This window comes from Zingiber officinale, chromosome 7B, assembly GCF_018446385.1.
Source record: "Zingiber officinale cultivar Zhangliang chromosome 7B, Zo_v1.1, whole genome shotgun sequence".
In the NCBI taxonomy this organism is placed as follows: Eukaryota; Viridiplantae; Streptophyta; class Magnoliopsida; order Zingiberales; family Zingiberaceae; genus Zingiber; species Zingiber officinale.
Genome location: NC_055999.1, coordinates 21,267,993 through 21,288,089, shown reverse-complemented (window position 1 = coordinate 21,288,089; position 20,097 = coordinate 21,267,993). Strand labels below are relative to the sequence as shown.

The 20,097-nt window shown below is 39.0% G+C and overlaps 4 protein-coding genes across 5 annotated transcripts; 1 reads left to right on the top strand and 3 right to left on the bottom strand.

Moving 5' to 3' along the window:
- Positions 1 to 12: 12 nt before the first annotated feature.
- LOC122005497 (probable galactinol--sucrose galactosyltransferase 6) lies at positions 13 to 3,074 on the bottom strand. 2 transcript variants are annotated; one of them, XM_042560532.1, is made up of 7 exons: positions 2,902 to 3,074; positions 2,589 to 2,821; positions 1,441 to 2,517; positions 1,146 to 1,355; positions 913 to 1,047; positions 534 to 843; positions 13 to 448 (listed from the first exon to the last, which is right to left on the bottom strand). In XM_042560532.1, the coding sequence occupies exons 1-7, from the start codon at positions 3,046 to 3,048 to the stop codon at positions 122 to 124; spliced, it is 2,439 nt and encodes an 812-aa protein (XP_042416466.1). In that variant the 5' UTR covers positions 3,049 to 3,074; the 3' UTR covers positions 13 to 121. The 2 variants fall into 2 exon arrangements, with proteins under 2 accessions (XP_042416466.1, XP_042416467.1); XM_042560533.1 differs by having other exon boundaries at positions 2,589 to 2,817; positions 2,902 to 3,062.
- A 4,547-nt stretch (positions 3,075 to 7,621) lies between these two features.
- Positions 7,622 to 12,339, bottom strand: LOC122005496 (vesicle-associated membrane protein 711-like). The gene is made up of 4 exons (XM_042560531.1): positions 12,004 to 12,339; positions 10,618 to 10,808; positions 9,858 to 10,021; positions 7,622 to 7,862 (listed from the first exon to the last, which is right to left on the bottom strand). The coding sequence occupies exons 1-4, from the start codon at positions 12,218 to 12,220 to the stop codon at positions 7,772 to 7,774; spliced, it is 663 nt and encodes a 220-aa protein (XP_042416465.1). The 5' UTR covers positions 12,221 to 12,339; the 3' UTR covers positions 7,622 to 7,771.
- Positions 12,340 to 14,785: 2,446 nt separating this feature from the next.
- On the top strand, positions 14,786 to 17,553 carry LOC122005495 (glycerol kinase-like). The gene is made up of 3 exons (XM_042560530.1): positions 14,786 to 15,198; positions 15,276 to 16,488; positions 17,176 to 17,553. The coding sequence occupies exons 1-3, from the start codon at positions 15,059 to 15,061 to the stop codon at positions 17,410 to 17,412; spliced, it is 1,590 nt and encodes a 529-aa protein (XP_042416464.1). The 5' UTR covers positions 14,786 to 15,058; the 3' UTR covers positions 17,413 to 17,553.
- Positions 17,554 to 18,213: 660 nt separating this feature from the next.
- Positions 18,214 to 19,054, bottom strand: LOC122003634. The gene is made up of 3 exons (XM_042558713.1): positions 18,958 to 19,054; positions 18,810 to 18,868; positions 18,214 to 18,706 (listed from the first exon to the last, which is right to left on the bottom strand). Exons 1-3 carry the CDS (start codon positions 19,016 to 19,018, stop codon positions 18,506 to 18,508), a joined length of 321 nt encoding a protein of 106 aa, XP_042414647.1. The 5' UTR covers positions 19,019 to 19,054; the 3' UTR covers positions 18,214 to 18,505.
- Positions 19,055 to 20,097: the final 1,043 nt, after the last annotated feature.

The following is a 20,097-nucleotide window of genomic DNA, read 5'->3' as shown; positions in this document are numbered from 1 at the left end:
AATTAAATGCAATAGAAGTAAAATTTCCTCAGTCGTTTCTTTATTGGAGATATGCAATAATAGCTTATCAATGGCTGAGGAGCAACAACTCTGGTTGATACAATCTCATCTCAACCTAACCCTAGAACTCAATCACTAAATTGTGAACTTTCCTATCACCCTTGGGCATGCTCTCCAAATGAACAGCCAAGAATCCAGATGAAGAGTCATAAGCAAACTCAGCAGGAGCAGCAGAACCTAGCAGACATCTCCTGGGCTTCACTGAAGAATAGGCTCCAAATCTACCACATCCTTTCACTTCCATGCACACCATTGCTACAGCCTCATGCTCTGTTGCCGCCGAACCAGAATCCTTCAACACATGGTATGTGAGACCTACCACTGCTCCTCCTGCATTGTACATGTCCACCAAACCCACCGGTGCAAATCTGAAGCCAGGTGCCAAATCCTGCATCAAATAGCATAATACAATTTCAGGTGCTAGCAAAAACACAAGAGGTTTGTGGAATTCTATCCAATTCAAGCAAACTAACCTTGATGGGAGAGACTGCAAAGATCTCATGCTCCAAAACCATCAAGGAAACAGGGATAGCAGCTTGGTGAGGGAGGACCAAAAGCTGCCCAGAGGTTTGCCGGTAGGCGACACAATCACCACTCCAATCGCGATCAGAGGCGACCTCTGAGATGAGCTGCACATCAGTTGCAGTCACAGTGCAGGTTAGAGCCTCCGAGGTGGTTCTGTGGAACACATTCTTCTTCTCCGTGGAGCTCCATGCTGCGCCTTGGCAGTTGAAGACTCCGACGACTCCTGTGTATTTGTTCATGTTCCATATCTTCAACAAGCTGACCAGAAATGCAGATCAATATTAGTAATATTAAACCATCAATCAAAGCTTCGGGGATCATTCTCACCTGATGCCATCTCGAGTGGGATCGGAGAAGAGGCAATCTCGAGTGGGTCGACCGGGCAATTGAGCACGGAGGATCGATCCATCCGGCAAGACCAGTTTCTTCAGTAACTTAAAGTTGTGCTTTCCGGGAGCATCGCTGCAAGTTGAAAAAGAGTGAATATCCATCTGAATTGCTCATTTTGTACGATTGGATGATCTGATTGATGGTGGTGGTGCAAATCTGGTTAAGCTCACCTGACATAAACCGGTCCGCCGCTGATGGCGCGAGCAGAGGCATGGTACTCCGCCGCCGGATGGAAAGAGTGGAACATGTCCCAGTCAGGGAGCATGATCTCGCCGAGGAAGACGCTGTTGTAGGCGACAGAGGCGATGTGGATGGTGTGCGACTCCGTCTCCCTCGGGTAGAAATCGTCCGACGCCCTCACCACCGCCGTCTGCTTCGAGCTACAATTTGCTCCCAAGAACAAGAATCTATCAGTATGGTCGAGTTCATGCATAAGCAGTGAAGCAGCCGGAGAAAGACACTGACCAGTACAGAGCATCGGTGTTGTGGCTCATGCAAGCGATGCATCCATTATCGGGGAAATTCTTGGCGATGGAGGCGTCCAGAGCCCGGTGGTACTGTCTTGTGAGCTCCACCCTCCCTCCGAGCTCACCGCCGAGGGTCTCCAGGATGCACTGCACGTCGACCTTAACCCCATCGACCCCCGCAGCCGCCAAGTAGCTGTGGAGCTCGTTGTAGAACTTGTAGACGCTCTTGGGATGCACCAGGCCCAGTCCCTGCACCGTGAGGGTGTCCGTCTTCATCCTCGGGTCGTTCTCCATCACGCCCGGCGAGACTTTGGGGTATTTCATCTTCGAGTTGTAGTCCTCCGTCCCCGGTCGGACGCCGCCCCAGTAGCCGGTAATGGCGTGCCACACGTAGACGTACTTGAGGCCGTAGTTCTCTTTGGCCGTGCGGACGATCGTCTTGATCCCGGCGGCGGGGTCGTCCTTGCTCTGAAACTTGCCGTTTTCCTTGATTCCGGTCAGTCGGAGCACAGGTGCATCATCTTTATCGGGGCCGACGGATTGCCAGCCGTCGTCTATGATGACGAACCTCGGCGGGGCGCCGCCGTCGGTGAGGCTCCGGAGACCGGCCTCGACGCCCTCCTGCGTTACGTCCTGGTAGAACGCGTCCCACGTGCACCAACCGAAGAAGTCTACGATGCCGGGGAGCTTCTTCTCCGTCCGGTGGCGGAAGGAACGGAGACGCGTCTTGACGGCCTCGAAGGCGCCGGTGATGGCGGCGAAGGGGTCGGAGGTCGCGGCGCCGACGAAAAGGGCGTGGAAGAAGGAGGCTGACTTGGTGTCCTCGTCGCCGCTCTCCAAACAGAGTTCCAGCTCGTCGGCATCGTTGCCCTGGAGGCAGGCGCGGAAGGGGCCTTCGGTCAAGGGGAGGAAGACGACGTAAACCACCTCGTCGTCGCCGCCGCCGTTAAATGATCCAGTTTTGGACTCCAAGAGGAGGAACTGGGTCTCGTGTGGGATATCCCTCCCCTGCTTCCCCATCCTCTGCGCCATCCACCAGAGCTTGAACCGAAAGATCGCCAAGAACCTCACATCCCTGCCAAGAACATCCCGTGAATCAATTCCCGCACCAACAACAAGGCAGCTTCCCGAATGCTCAAATCCCACCTGAGAGTGCCGAGGGAGACGACATGGCGGCTGCTCGGCCCCGAAAACTCAGCGCCGAGGAAGATACCGTCGACAGGGCCGGAGCTAACGGAGGAGCCGGCGACCACGTTGTCAGGGACGCCGGAGAGGACGGTGCGGCCTTTAACCACCAGCTTCGAATCGGAAACCCGAACGGCCGACGAGATCGTCATCTCCTTTAATTCTGCAAAATGGGATCTTTGCTGGGATGCTGTCTAAGAACAAATCTAAAATGCATCAAGAACCGATTTTGAAAGGGGAAAAAAAGGCGATTAAAAAGCAAATAAAATATTACTTGGGATCCTGTGCAACTGGGAGGATGAGGCGCCGCGAGAGATCGGCGAGGAAAGAATGAGATGCGATGGGAGAAGGAAAGGGGTGTCTGCTTTATAGGGAGGGGAAGGGAAGGGAGGGAGGCACGAAAGGAAGGGCACCTGTTCATGCTGTTCCCAGATCTTTGTTTCTTACGGGTTACGAGATGCGGCTGTTTGATTAATTAAATCCGAAGCTGTAAACAGATGCGGAGATGCAGCAACAGCCGCAGGAAAGGAAAGAGACAGGCGGAGGATTGAAGTGGGAGGTGATGAGAAGATCGCGTAGGATCTGATGATGAGATTGAGATGGAATTCGTGGAGACGGGCATTTGGATTCGTCCATGGATTGATTGGAGGGCAGAAGAGTCAAGACGGCGGCGAATGGGTACGCGCTGGATCCACGTAGATCTCGTGTTAGATTTTGACTGCGATGAATGTGGGTGACGTCACAAGGTTGGGGGGCGCACTCTTTCGGGGATGCAAACACAATCCGACTTTGGCGGTTTCCCTTCGAGCGGAATACGAAATTGAACTCGTGATTGCATAAATTAATTTTAAAAATAATTATTAATATTTGAAAATAGTTATTAATATGGAAACTAAAGTAATCAACGTATTGTTAGTTATATTTTGTATGCATTTATTATGCGATATGTTAATTTTAGGATAATTCTTCAGCATTGATGAGCAAGCAATTCCAATTGAGAAGGATAAAAATATGTGTTTTACTGTTTAAAAAAGATGTTTTGATGGTAAAATGAAAAATATTTAAGCGCATTTAAATGTTAATGAAAGATTGTAGTGCATTTTTAATTTTAAAGGATTAAATTTTAACGTGTTTCAATAATTTAATTTCCTGGATAAATCATATTAATTCTTGACTCATTTACCTGAGCCGGACGGATCTCTGATTTATTGACTCAGTGTGATCTGTGATTATAATTTCGGCAAATTATCTAACCACATATTTAAAATTTTGAAATACCAAATCCCATGTCCAAGATATTTTCAAATCACGGTGGCATATACATTTTATTCCTCTTCACTGTTTCAAATTAATTGCTACAAACGACTTGACAGAGTACAATAAAATCTGAATTGATTGCTACATGATGCTAATCAATTATTTTTAAAAAAAAAATAACTACTTTCAATACCATATATTAAATTAATATTTAAAAATATAAATATAATAATCAAAAGAATTAAATAAATATCAATTTGATTAAAATTAATTAATAAATTTAGAAAATTTTAAATGACAAAGAACCAGATGTTATATGTTATATCCTCAAATTGATATATACTATATTAAAATTTATTATTTTTTAACACAAATTAATTATTTTTTAAAAATAAAATTAATCAATTATTGTGTGGATGAATAGTTTCCTAAATCAAATTTTACAATGTAGTAATCGATTTGGAATAATGAAAAGGAATAAAATAAATATGAGATGGTAATTTCAAAAAATACATAATTTAAGTATTTTGAAACTTTAAATACATGATTCGGTAATTTCTCGTTGTAATTTTGAGGATAAATTAGATTTTTTTTTTATCCCCACAAGGTTTACCAAGAAATTTTCTAAAAACAACAATATTTTATTTTTGCAAAACATATTTTTCACGAGAAAAAATCACAATTCTATTACTGGTGGAGATTGAGGATAAGGTTTCACGAATTTAACATTTCCATATTGTCATTTTGCACACGTCTACTTATATGGTATTGTATCCACATATAAAAGATATAACTAAATGAAATCGAGCTAAGTAAGTTTATTATGTTAAAATTTATGTTTTTTTGCTTGAATTCGTTCTTATTCATTAAAAATCTATTCAGGACGAAGTTGAGCTCAAATTTCTTATTGAGCTCAAGTAGAGATATGATTATTCTTATGATTTCATCAAAAGAGTAATTTAATAAATAAAATTTATATTTTTTTCATGGTTAACATATTAGATATTTGACACATTTGAAAGAAATAATAATTAAAGTTCATATAAATTAAATTATTTTAAAATTGTTCATAAGCTCTATTTATTAGTGTTTGAACTTATTTATTCTTTTTATATATTTCACTGTAGAGTGAATATAAATAAATTAGTCTAATATCAAAGTTATTTTATACATACCTTCATTCCTTGATCCTATTCTTTCTTCTTTGCATCTCACCTAGTTTCAATTGCTTCTTGATCACTCATCACCTTTAAACAATGAAAGATTTGATCATAGTTGATTTGGATTTGAGCTTTTGTGTAATTGTATGTAGAATCTGATATTATTCTTCTCCTTTAGCTATTGCGATATAAAAGGTTTTTGCGTTCAGTTAAAAGAAGATTTCCTTTGCATTAGCTCCATCTCTTTTGACAATAATTGATCTATTCGTTGAAGGTGACTCTAAGAATCTCTCCAGTGCCATTATTTCCTTATTGATTTTTCTTCTAGATATTGGCAAAGAGCTAGAGTAGAGTGGCTCCTGACGGAGAATCTCTTATTGAGTTCGGTGAGGTTTTACAGTCCTTCAAGATGAAGGGGTCTTCGAGTTTACCTTAAGGTGGCATATCTCAACAACTGACCGATTCAATCTCACAAAAATTTTCCATGAGCCACGTAGACACAGTTTGGATGTGACTATGGATGGTGAATTGCAAATGAATGCAAGAGACCATATTAAAGATATTAATATGACAACATACTCTCTTGTTACGAATGCATGTTTTAATTACCTTTCTAATTCTAATTATTCACATTGAAAGAGAGGGCCTTCCCAATCATTCAGTACAACGTTCTGATGTGTTTTCTTCAATAATAATTGCACTAATCATTGAGACGACTCGTTTAATATAATAATGTTTCTCGAGTATCACTTCCCTGCATAAAACTCATCTTGCTGTGAAAGAGAGCCAAGTCGACAGTGGCACATCTCATTCAAACAACCATAAGAAGCAATTCGCTAATATTGATAATCCATCCAGGTGTCTCTTTTTCTTTTAATTCAAGAACATCTTATAAACTCACGGTGTTCAGAGGCTTCACGTAATAAAAGTTGACCCACAAATATTAGGAATTAATTCACGGGGAAGCTAGCAGAGATTATCCAACAATCACCTTTACTACTACCCAAAACAACAAACAAAAAAAAAACAAAGAAAAAAGGGATATTGTGCCACTTGCCAAAACAGATAAGACAGTTTCTCTAATTTAATCGTAGACCACTAAAAGAAGTCGACAAAGTTATTCGTAGTTGAATGAACAAGTCACGTTCGTGCATTAAAGAAAATATTATCTTTCACGTAATCAAATAAATGTGTTGGCCACTACAGAAATGAATGAACCATGAACTAAGAAACAAGTGCCATTATCATTAAAGACAAAAACAATGATGCTCTCAACCTAGCGATCATAGAGCATACAGTTGGATCATACTTGGCTTTATTAGGATTTAGCACCCAAAAGAGAGAAAAATAGTTGATTGCACATGCAAGAAATGTGTCACAAAACTCTTACATCAAGCAAGCTCCTGGTTTCAATTATAGCTTGTGAAATTGCAATGTGAATCAATCACTTTTCCCAGCTTGCGAACATAATTATTGTTGGCATTTTGATACCCCCTAACTTAAAAAACAATGGATGGAGTACAAGGTTCAATAGCAGCAATCTTCATTGGCATTAGGCACAATCATGTAAGATATGTCTCCTAAATACTTTCATGTAAATCTCTAAATTTAAATTAATCTGGTGGATGGGAAAAAGGTTCACCTGTTAAAACTATGGACTTGCACCGATTCAAGAAAAAATTCATAACATTGATCTCCAATTTACAGTAAAACAGAGGAAAATGGAACTCTCTCCTTTTTTTTAAAAAAAAATAATATTTTCTTTGATATCTAGTATATTTACATGCGGCAATATTTGTTTATGAACTAATTCTACAGGATAAGGTATTAATTAAGGCTCTTTGATTCCTTTACCATGTCTCTTCAGTTTCCCAAACACCTCATTTGCACGATTATTTCTCTTCTATGCAGAGTATTTTTCTTCCTCCGATCAAACATAGTTTATTTTAAATATTATTCAACTAAATAATACAAATATGTATATTATGTAAATTAGACTATCAAATTTATTATGCACATAATGAAAAGGATAGAAGAAAGATAACCTATCTTATAGCGATTAATTGTGATATGAAGATATAACATTAGTGAATTAATTATAATCTTCTTAAAATCTATAAAATTATAAATTGATGAGAATATGTGGATACTAGATTAATAATTACAATATTTTATGTGTTAACACAAATAAAATATAAAATATATTATATATTATTACAATATATAATAATATATTAACACAAATAACCTTTCTTATTTGTGTATTGAGTTTATATTTCACCCAGGGGCGCGCTGGCATTAAACTAGTTTATAAAGTATCTTGCTAGTGGGGTGCAAAATTTAGATTCGAGTCCGAATTCAACAAATGTAGAAAGTTAAGGAACTGCTCAAGTTCGATAAAGAACTGCTTTCAATTCTGATTCCACTAACAACATTATGAATGTGACACATTCGAAGCTAAGCCCATATGCAATGTTGGTCTCAACATTATGAATCTTATCCAAGATTCATGTAAACAGATCATCTACAATAAACTTCACAAGTAGTAGAAACTGTAATTGTAGGTAAAGATGTATCTTCTCACAAGGGCAGCAAAACTATGTTGATAGAATAACATAACAATGTGAACAATGCATGGAGAAACATACCAATACAATCGGCACTCGATGGATCACTAATTGCACGCAAAAACATATATAAAACAAACAGAGAAGGCTTTAAGAAACTCTACCTGATACAAGTTGGCAAAGCAATGCCATGGCATAGAAATGCAAGCACAACGTATATAATAATCAGGATGAGTAGAATAAGTACAATCCTGCAAGGCACAAATTGTCCAAGTCAGAGAATGTTTTCATTTTAAGTTCAAAAATAAAACTTAGATAAAGTACAAACAGAGAACACACTCTAAAAACGTGTTAAGGTATATCTACAAAACAACGTTCAGGAAATGCTTTGAATCACAGAGATTTGTCAGTTGTGATAGTTAAACAGCAGCTAATTAGGAGATGCTTTGAATCAGAGATGTTTCAAATCCGGTTGACATGATAATCAGCTTTATCTAGATAATTGAGTTAATATGAGTAGATGACTGACATATGCTAAAGGAGGTCAGTAATTAATTCCATCTAAGATTCTACAACATGAAATGATGGGAATAAGAATTTTATTCCAAGTGAATCATGGAAGATTGTATGATATAGATCCTTCCACCTTATACCAGCTCATCGGATAAGAAACTGATTGGTCACCATGGGATCATCGTGAGCAACAATCAACACGAAATATAACTAGATTTCAGGCGTCCAGTAAGGTTAATTTTCCTATCATGAGAACCAGAATCACTAAATTTCCACTGGAAGATCAGAAAATTAAAACCATGGTCTCTTTTAATAATACACATAGTGACGAGACTTTTTCTTGCTAGGAAAGATACCATTAAATGATGAACAATTCACCGGCTTCAAACATGATTGGGGAGATCCTAGTTAAACTCATGTACATAATAAATACAAGGGCCTATACATGACAGAAGGAATTGAAAAGAATGAGGATGATCTCCTGTATTGCACCAAAACATGGATCAAGCGAGGTAGCTACAGAGAAAAGATTTGAGGATTCAATATTAAAGTTGACATACTAGATCAATGCTTAGTATTGCTTTAGTGTATAATTATTTGATGGCATGCCACATAAGAAGGTTCTCTAGAATTCATATGAAAATATCTTTGGCACAAGGACTAGTTGAATCAAGAGACAAACAAAGGACATATTTGATTCATGACAAAATTTTAATTTAACAACTCCAGTTTTCCACTATTACCAACTACAAAAGTCATGAAGTACCAAATATGAGATCCAAAAATCTCAGTTAAACCAAAATAAGATTGCAAATGAATGAGCATGGCCTGTTATTCATCATCCAACATGGCCAATGGTGGTTTTCTGTGAAGCCAAACATTCTATTTAGCAACTCTATGAAAATTTCAATAGTTCCTTTCAATCATTTATTTAACATCCAAAACAAGACCATCCTTTTGTTTCATCACATCTTTATATAGTCATGTAGGTCTGGTTTCAATTACATTCATCTATGCTTGAAAAGACAAACTATTAAACCATAAAAAAATAACAGTTGACATCACACAGACTTCACTTTGATTGTTTGTTAAGATGCCCACAAGCAAAAAGACTCATCAAGATACATTGAGAAGGCATTTGTTTTAATTAATGTGCTCATATACAGATTTTTAAGAAAAAATTGGATTTAAAATATTGAAAAAGAAATAAAAAAAATCTAAAATCATCCCATTATATACTGTAATATTTGATTATGGACATATGTTATCAAATACAAAGCAATGTCTTATTAGAAGATGCAGTTCTTATCCTGTATAAGAACAAAAACAATTACGGATCACTTCCGATAGGGATTTTCCCCCACTAAATCCTGAAAATAACTAAACCAAATTCACTTCCAACTTTACAGCTAACCAAAATTCTCAATTTGGGAAATTGGTGCCAAAGTTCTAGTTCACTGTCAGCTTGATGTGATTTACTAGATTTATACATGCACATGGCTAATGTTTTCTTTTCAGATTATAGTATTCAGTAAGCACCAGAAATAGAATCCCTTGAAAGTCTTTACTGACCAGATAATTCACATTGCATCTTAGCGTTCAATGTGCAATTTTAGTTCGATAATGTATATCATAAATATATCTTTATTGTTTTTTTTTAAAATAAATATAACAATACAATTGAAGGCATGAAAACAGGAACTAAGAAAAGGTTAGATGTGCATGTTGCATACGTTAGCTTAATATTTTGCCACCACACGGAGTTCCGAAAGCGACGTGCTTGTTTCCTAAAGCGAATTGTATTTCCTTGCATGCTTGCAGTTTTGTCAACCAGCAACTCCAACCGCTCTCCTCTTTCCAGCACTTTGTCAATATTCTCTATCATAACATTGCGCACCTATGGAACATCAAGCCATTCGATTCAGAAACTTTAAATTAGTCAAACAGATAAGAAGGCAAACTGCATAACAGATGGTAACAGTTCATGTTACCAATACAACTAGTGTGGTCAGTATGCATCATAGTGGTTCACAACATAAAGTGGCACTTGAAATTGGGAACAATCTTTTACTGGCAAATCTATGGATAACATATTTACAAAATTGCAGAAGCTAAAATCAAACAATAAAGGCAGCAGCGCTTTCTTTATCGCATCTGTCTTGCTATGTAATCTTTGACTAACTAAGATACTAGGAACAAAGTAAACAATGGCTATAATCTGCTAAAAGAGCTGTGTGTAACCAGTGAAGATTAGCAGGAGACAATTGCTAATGATGGCCACTATTTATTGAAAGAGCATTTGGAATAAGTCCAGAAAAACATGAGAGGCAAGAGCTGCCCTTGTTCTTAAAATATTCTGAAATTACATAAAATTTAAAAATTATCAAGTAAATTACTTTACTGGATAAGAAAATATTCTTTCCCTATCTTATAAGCATGAAGGAAATCAAAAACATCTTTTAAAAATAATACATTTAAAATTAAGTGCATTACCTGACTCATTTCACCCTTGATCCGATTCATCCTATCTGCATTAGGATCATTAGAATAGTAATCAATCTGTTGACTCAAAATCCTAGAGAACTCGTCATTCATTCCATAAGCAGGTGCTGTATGACAAGCACGACCATATGTCTTCACAAATCTTCCATGAATATCCTCGAGAAAGGCAAAAGGAATTCTTCCTACATGGTTCATTCATTGCACCCACATGTTACTCATATTAAAAGTGCCATGGGTCAGATAACAAAGTGTTAATAAGAGTAAAGAATAACAATGTTGTGGGATTCCTTAAAAACCATCAATCTTTATAGTTTAATCATTGGGAAAATACAACAAGAACGAAATTCATGTAAGCTCATGCACAACAAGACTCGGTAATACCTTGACAGAAAAACTGAGTTAATATGCCATGAAAGCTTGATGATTACTAGCTGTTGTAATAATTGAATATAAGCATATGACTCTTAAGATTTACATTTCCTAGGAAAGATGGATGTGTACTATAAAATCAATAAAAAAGCAAGTTACAAGGATACAACAGATTGCCCAATTTCATAGTATGCTTTTGGATTCAAGCATTATTTGCCAAACACCTTTCTAGTTTTTCAATTGCATCACAAGCAATCAATGACATATTTCCCAATTTCATATTAATTTAGAGTCATGCATGGTTTCCAACCCAATCACATACAAGGCAATCCTACCCGACATAACTATTGGGTTGCTAATATAGGCAAGGGATTGACATCTAATAATGCTAAGATGTGCTTACGAAACTTAAAATTTATCTTCATCTTGATTACTGGAGCAAGAGATTTTTATGTATTCTCATCAAAAGTTCATGCATGAATTCAAAATTAGGAGAATTTCCTGAATACACAAAATGCTACTGCCTGCAAACCATACTGACAAATAAGCTAAATTCAGCATCTTTCTTGTGATGTATGAATTCAAGTCTTAGAATTACGAATTTTACAACCTCTATTAATGTGGAATTGGGGCTGGCGAATGATGTCAAAACCACTTTTGTACTACATACGACGGGTAACCTTCTTTTAGGCAGCCTATCTGGCTATAGGGCACGAGTTATAGCCTTAGTCAAGGGAAAAGGAAACGGTTTTCCTTTATGAGTTTTACTTGCTTCTTTTCTCTCCCAGTTGGCCCGTTTGGGCGGTGAAAATATGTCTGAACATTTCTTTCTAAGCTACTTCAATCCAATCTGACAAGGATAAAATTTTCCACACGCGCGGTTGGCGATATTGATGGAAAAAAGAAGAGTATTGAACCACGCCAAAGGTTTCGGAACCAATCAAAAAGCATCCGCAGCATGGGCCGATGGAATAGAAGAATAACCGTATGGGAAAAAAGAGGACTCACTTCCGGCGGTATCATCGGCGACGCAGAGGACGGTGAGGCCGTCGGTGCGCTTGGCGTGGAAGATGTAGCGGTCCTGCGAGTAGGATACGTGGGTATCCTGGGAATCGGGGATCCGCTCCAGGATCTGCCGCGCCACCGCGCTCGCGTTCATCGGCGACGTATTGAACTCCGCCAGCACCACCGATCCTCGCGCCACCAGAGCGTAGAGGATCGCCATCTGACACCCCACGCACTCTCCTCGCCTCTCCGATCCCTCTCTAAACGGCAAGGGTGACCCGAGAAACGAGCGGAAGGATTAAAAACAACCAGGCGAGAGAGAAGGACGATAAAAATAACAGCGGAGCGGATGAAATCATCACCGCGACCTGTTCTGCTGAGTTGGCAAGACGAAGAGGTACGCTGAGCTGGCAGCCCTCTTTAAATTGTACCATCTAAAATTAAAGATTTAAAGAAAATGGAGAAGTGGTAAATTATTTATATATAAAATGAATCTTTATTTTTATTTATTTTTAAACCTGGTCCATAAATTAAAGATTTCCAATATGCTTAATCTCAAATGTTATTTATCATCCATATTTAAATTATATAAAAGGAATAAATAGATCAATTTATAGCCGGCACTCGAATAACTATAGATTTTTTTATTAATAGATAATATAAAACATGAATAAATTTATTTAATTTCTCTTTTTTATAAAACATTTAAGCAAAAATCTAAAAGGACGTCCAACTACTTTAACCATTATACATTTGTTTTATAAAAATCAACAAATAAATATCCCATCGACCTATTCAAAATACTCTTAAATTATCTAACAAATCTAAATATTGTATTAAAATCTCCATTGACCATGTATTTTTTTTTTAAATATTGAGGTGAAAACATAAATAATATTATATTTTCAAATTACAAAATAAAAATTAGGGACCTATAAAATTACTAAAATTAATATTATCTGAATATAATTTACAATATAACAGCTTATAAGTAGCTATTATACCATCTATTAGTTATAATCCTCTAACAGCTAACAAATAATTATTATAGCACGTGTTAGTCATCTTATAGCTGTTACCATGAATAATAACACTGTTATAAAAGTATTATTATCTTATATATTAATTTTAATCAATAAGGACTTAATAAAATAAATATTTAGATATTAATAAAAGACGATTATATTTATTTCTTAAAATTTATCATGTAAAAAAAAAATCATGAAGTTTGCTATCCTTGATAAAGTGGCATCTATTAATATTTTAATTTATTAATTAAGTGTGAAATCCTAAAAAAAAATAAAAATTTAAATGTTCAAATCAATAAAGTGAATTTTATATGATCCATTAGATAAAAATTAACGCTAATACGATCCTAAATGCTATAAAAAGTAGTAGATAAGTTACGATTTAGGGGGTGTTTGGTTTGTTTTTAGGAATAGAAATCGGAATGGAAATCATAGTATTGTGGAATGAGAATAGGTATGAATATGGATATCACTTTTAAAAGCAATGTTTGGCTAGTTGAATATTTTCTATCGGAATCAATCAAAATTTTCATTTTTACCCTTAAAGGAAAATAAGAGAAAAAATTAGATGTGAGAGAAAGTTAAATGTGAAAAAAAATATGAAGAGAAAGAATGATGAGAGAGAAAGTGTGATAGGAAAAATGAAGAGAGAGAAAGTACGATGAGAGAAAATGAGGAAAGAGAGTATGATGGGAGAGAGCATGAAAATATGATGAGAAAATATGATTAGAGAGAAATTATGATGAGAGAGGATGAAGAGAGAGAAAGCGTAATGAGAAAAAAAGAGGAGAGAGTGTGTGATGGGAGAGATTGAGGACAGAGAAAGTATTATGAGAGAGAATGTGTGATGGGAGAGATTGAGGAGAGAGAAAGTGAAGAGAGAGAAAGTGTGATGAGAAAAAATATGAAAGAGAATGTAATGGGAGATATTGAGGAGAGAGAAAGCATGATAAGAGATAAAGTATAATGAGAGAGAAAGTGTGTTGAGAAAAAAGGAAGAGAATGTGATGGGAGAGATTGAGGAGAGAGAAAGTGTGATGAGATAGAAAGTATGATGAGAGAGAAAGTATGATGAGAAAAAAGAAAATAGAGAGTGTGAGTGTGATGTGAGAGATTGAGGAGGGAGAAAGTATGATGAGAGAGAAAGTGTGATGAGAAAAAAGAGGAAAGAGAGTGTGATGGAAGAGATTAAGGAGAGAGCAAGTGTGATGAGAGAGAAAGTGTAATGAGAAAAAAAGAGGAAGGAAAGTGTGATGAGAGAGATTAAGGAGAGAGAAATCGGATGATAAAATGAGGAGAGAGAAAATATGTTGAGAGAGAACAATGAGAGAGAAAGTGATATGAAAGAAAAATTAAAAAAATATGTGTTGATATTTGATTTTAAGGGGAAAAAATTTAGTTTTTGGACAAGGGTATTTTTGGAATAAGGAAATATTTTGATTATTGAAAATAGGGTAATGACTCATTGAAGGGGGGAGACATGTAAATGAGTCATTACCCAATTATAAGGATTCATTCCCTTATTTGTATTTCCATTCTTATAATTTAAACATCAACAATGACAATCAATGATTGTTATTCCTATTCTCCACTCTTATTCTCCTAAATCAAACGTCCCCTTAGATCCTAAACTCTTAGAATCTGATTAAAAAATAAAGAATTTAAATCGGTAAGATAATTTAAATATATTTTAAGTAGTTGATGATTTATATATATATATATATATATAAAATATATCCCTGTGATGTATATCCTTCCAAAATAGTTGGCCTGTTTTGCTGCAATAGTGGGAATTCGAAGTCATTAACTCTGCAACCATGGAAGTCAACGAGACAGCTACTGGGTGTCCATAGAAGATAGACACCCAATCTTTCTTCAATCTTATCGATTTCCACAATCTTCGTTGATTTCTCCAACCCAATCGCTCTCCCATCTTCCTCGCAACTCTTCTTCATATAAAGTACCCTTTTTTTCCATCAGCAAAAGTCGCCTGATTAATTTGGTTCGGAAACAGATCGGAGGACAGAAAGATGTCGGGAGGCGCCGAAGAATTCTTCATCGGATCGATCGATCAGGGCACCACCAGCACTCGCTTCATCATCTACGATCGCCACGCCAAGCCCGTCGCCTCTCACCAAGTCGAGTTCACCCAATTCTACCCCGAAGCTGGGTATGCGATTCCTAATCTTCCTGTGATTTTCTTTCGATGTTTGTTTCAATCGTGGAGGTGAGAGGATGAAATTGCAGATGGGTGGAGCACGATCCCATGGAGATCCTGCAGAGCGTGAGGGAGTGCATGGGGAAGGCGCTCTATAAGGCCACGGCCGCCGGTCACAACGTCGACGCGGGCCTCCGCGCCATCGGCCTCACCAACCAGCGGGAGACCACGGTGGTGTGGAGCCGATCCACCGGCCTCCCGCTTTACAACGCCATCGTGTGGATGGACGCCCGCACCAGTGCGATCTGCCATCGCCTCGTAAGTCAGCTCTCCGGCGGCCGCGATCATTTCGTTCCTTCTTGCGGCCTCCCCATCAGTACCTACTTCAGCGCCCTCAAGCTCCTCTGGCTCATCGAGAACGTGGACGCCGTCGAGGTCGCCGTTCGATCCGGCGACGCCATGTTCGGCACGATCGACACTTGGATGATCTGGAATCTCACCGGCGGCTGCGGTGGCGTCGACCTCCATGAGAAGCCCATGCTCGGCCTCCATGTCACCGATTGCTCCAACGCCTCACGGACCATGCTGATGAACCTACAAACTCGAGAATGGGACGCCGCCATCCTTGAAACCCTAGGCATCCCTCTCAACATCCTCCCCAAAATCATCAGCAACTCGGAGACCATCGGCGTGATCGCGAACGGGTGGCCACTCGGGGGGATCCCAATTGCCGGCTGCCTTGGTGACCAGCACGCCGCGATGCTGGGACAGCTCTGCCAGAAAGGCCAGGCCAAAAGCACTTACGGCACCGGCGCCTTCATCCTGCTAAACACCGGTGAGGAAATAGTCAAATCCTCGCACGGCCTCCTTACCACTGTCGCCTACAAGCTTGGCCCCGAGGCCCCGACCAACTACGCTCTGGAGGGCTCGATTGCCATCGCCGGTGCTGCCGTACAGTGGCTGAGGGATGGTCTGGGAATCATCCAGACAGCGGCGGAGATCGAGGAGATGGCGAAGCTGGTGGAGACTTCGGGAGGCATCTACTTCGTGCCGGCGTTCAACGGGCTGTTCGCGCCGTGGTGGCGCGACGACGCGCGCGGGGTGTGCGTCGGGATCACCAGGTTCACCAACAAAGGCCACATAGCGCGGGCGGTACTCGAAAGCATGTGCTTTCAGGTGAACGACGTGCTCTCTTCGATGCATAAAGACGCAGGGGACGGCGGCGAGGTGAAGACTGAGGGTGAATTCTTGCTTCGCGTCGATGGCGGCGCCACTGTCAACAATCTGCTGATGCAAATTCAGGTCCAATACTTCGCCTCATCTTCAAGTTTTTGCCATCTTATCGTTCTGCTGTTCTTTTTGTGTGAAAAAAAGATCTATTTTTCTCGATGAATAGTTAATAGTTAATCACTTGTTCTCGAAGAGAATCTTTGTCCTAAATTTGCTGATTTTAACATTTATTTGAGATTTGATATCTATCTATTGAACCCCCCCCCCCCCCCCCCCAAAAAAAAAAAATTGCTCTTGTTTTTCTTATTCTGTGTTGTTTATCATAATGATTTAGTTACAATGCGTTGCTAGATTCTATATGTAACTCACTATGGTATCTTCTCTTTTACTTGATAGTTGATAGTGATGGTTCCATTTTTATCGAGAAATTAAATCTATGCTTGACTTTTTACATCTTTTGTGGAACGATGAATGTTATGCCAATGTGTCATTTTCATGGTAGCTCATAAAGACAAGAACAATGTTACTTTGAACTCCATACCTCATCTCTTTCAAGTCATAATATCTATACAAAATTTGAAATTTGAAATTTGACAGTTATTTTCAGCATCAGTTTTCATCTTTAAACACTTTCTATAAACCTTACAAATTTTGGAGGAGAATAAGGTACAAGTGCTGTTCCTTGATTTGACGAACTAAACAAACTTTTCCTACTTATTTTGCAGCATTCACTTTATCAATATGCTGTTACTCGTGTAGGCTGATTTATTGGGTAGCCCGGTCGTCCGACCTGCAGATATCGAAACCACGGCGCTTGGAGCAGCATATGCTGCTGGACTAGCCATTGGTGTGTGGACTGAAGAACAGATATTCACCTCTGGACATGAAGAAAAGACCACGATCTTTCGTCCCAAACTAGCTGAAGAGGAGAGAAAGAAGAGGACTGAATCTTGGCACAAGGCCGTGTCTAGAACTTTTGATTTAGCTGACCTGTGAACCACTGCTCACGAGATAGTGCTCCTGTAAAATGATTACAAAATCTAAATTATGAACTTTGTCAGAATTGTGTCCATTTAGTCTTTGTTTCTTCATTAGACTTTCGATCTGGAATACAAACGAATTGATTTGGTGATCCAATCTTTTAAATTAATCTGTTTACTATCTGCAATTCTCTGTTATATAATGCCAGATTTCTTTGAGTGGTCTGTGATTTCAGTTTTCTCATTGATGAGAAAAGTTTCGGTGGTGATTATCTCTTCTTGATGGATTGAACTGAAGTATGAATACTTGGAATTCAACTAATAGACTGTGCTTATTATATAAACAGAGATTAAGAGATCCCCATACCAGAGATTCATCTGCCACAGCTAAGCCACCCACCCAAAACCCGACTGACCTCGCTGTGATCCCTCACTGGTCACCTCCTACATCTCTAAGTTCAACTTGATGCTAATGTTTTTAATTTGAAGATTTATATATCTAAATAATGTTCTGTTTGAAGAAAAATTATGTCCATATTTCATTTTGGGTCTGTCCAGTGAGTGATACGTTTTAACTCCCAGTCCATTCTTCAGTTAAACACATTGCAGTTGGATGTCAGCATCAAGGTTTGGGCTAAGCTGCCGATATCTGCAACAATGCAACCTTGTTGGCGGTCCATATTCATGGTACCACAGCCACCCTGCTCCATGCTCCATGCATGTCTGCTGGTGCCTCCAAGAGCATGTCACTAAGCCGCCGTGAGCTGCCCAGACTCCTGACAATAACACCAATTCAAGCACACAATGCCACATTTAATTGCTGCAGGACACAATCCATCATGCCAATTAATACTCAATGCAAAGGCTCATACACTCGAGACAAATCTCTCCCCATCTCTGTCCCTCTCGAGTCCCACACCCACTGCGGCTCCTGCCGTGGCCTCACTCTACTTCATCTAATCCACATCATGAACAACGGGACCTGATCCAAGAAAACTGCAGCATTTCCAGCAATGCTGTCCAGTATCTCTAGCTCTCTGCTACTATACTGATAGCTACTACTAAACTCCTAAGATGTTGCGGGTATCAGTTTGCTACTGCCTGCTACTTCAGTTGTGAATCGGAGGCATTTTCTTTGCAGGAGAGTAATCCATTCCTGCTATGTCAAGGGTGTCGGGGTAGTTCTGCCTCGGCTCCGTTTCCGGTGGCGGCGCCGCCGAGCTGTGAACATGCACTTGCTCTTGCTTGCTGTCGACTGAGACTCCATTCTTCCTCTCCTTACTCACGTCATGGCTCCTCAAACTATCCTCCTGGCAACAGCATCCAATATATATTACAGTATCAGTGAGCTGAAATTAAAAAGCAGAAGAATACCACAAACAGATGCTATAGCATCAACATTTGTATACTGACATGGATATGGTAGTGTTTGGAATTCAGCGAGTCTTCTTCTTCCAGCAGTAACCTGATTCCTGAACGAGAGAATAAAATTAATCTAAACTGTAATCGAGTTGTTCATTTTGGACCTGATTCAAAGAAAGATATCTAGAGCTGTACGTACCTCTGGACCTGTTTGCTGAGAGTAGGAGGAGGAAAAGAAGCAGCATGACTGAAGGCTTCATGGAGGAGATGTTTGACGAGGAGCTGGCTATAAAGTTGAGAGTACATGAAACTTTCTGGCAGAGGTACTATATATAAGCCAAAGCCATGGGAGCTGATCATTTTTAAAGTCCAAAAGACAAAATCTTTCATAACAGATAAATTAAAATGACTGAAAACTTTTTTATCATTGGGTTGGAATAACTGTCAGTGATTTAGGAATGATGTTCCCCCAAAATTTGGACCTTGCCGATCACATATATTTGTTTAATAGACAAAGTGGCCAATAGCAAGTCAGAGAGGGAGGTAGGAATTAAACATGATATGGATAGCTAACTGAAGATGTAAAGGTTAATCATTTGTATTCAACTTAATTAGCTGCTCATAAAATGCACAGTTTATAATTACTGGTTAATCAAGTAGGTAATTGGGAGGCAGTGCACGTTGCCTGCCTGTGGTTTGGGAGGCACGAAGACATCACGGTGGCGACGCTGTTGGGGGGTTTGAAAGAGGCAGATCTCTGCACAATGTATCAGTGTTTTCAATATCAGATTAGAACAATCAACTCGATCGGTCAGTCGATCGAAGAGAATGAAGATCGGACCAACTGAAGATAAAAATGAATGCATATCAAACTTCGAACCAATGCAGGTGAAGAGATTTCATATTAAAATCATAGTTAGTGAGAAATTAGCAAACAAAAACTCAAATCTTGTCTTTTTTGCTCTCCGAGACTGAAAGTCTGAAAGGACTGCAACGAATTGACTTGCCTGTACGAGTTGGCCGACATGGCATGCTTTTAAGGATGAAAAAATGGGTTCGCACCCACTGGCATCTAGCTAGTCTACTAGGAGAGTCAAAGATACTCCTTTTGAGATCCTTATCTTCCATACTTCCGGCCAACCATGCCAATGCCATTGTGCCATGCAAGGCACGCCACAAGTTACAAAAAGTTTTCAGGTGTTCTCGAGCTTCTAACTCTGTACGTGCATGGACATGGCCATGCTTAAAATATGATCTCCAATGCAGTACTACGTTACAGTACTGATTGGCAATGAGTTTGACTAATAAAATTTAACAATACAACGTAACGCTGCTAGCA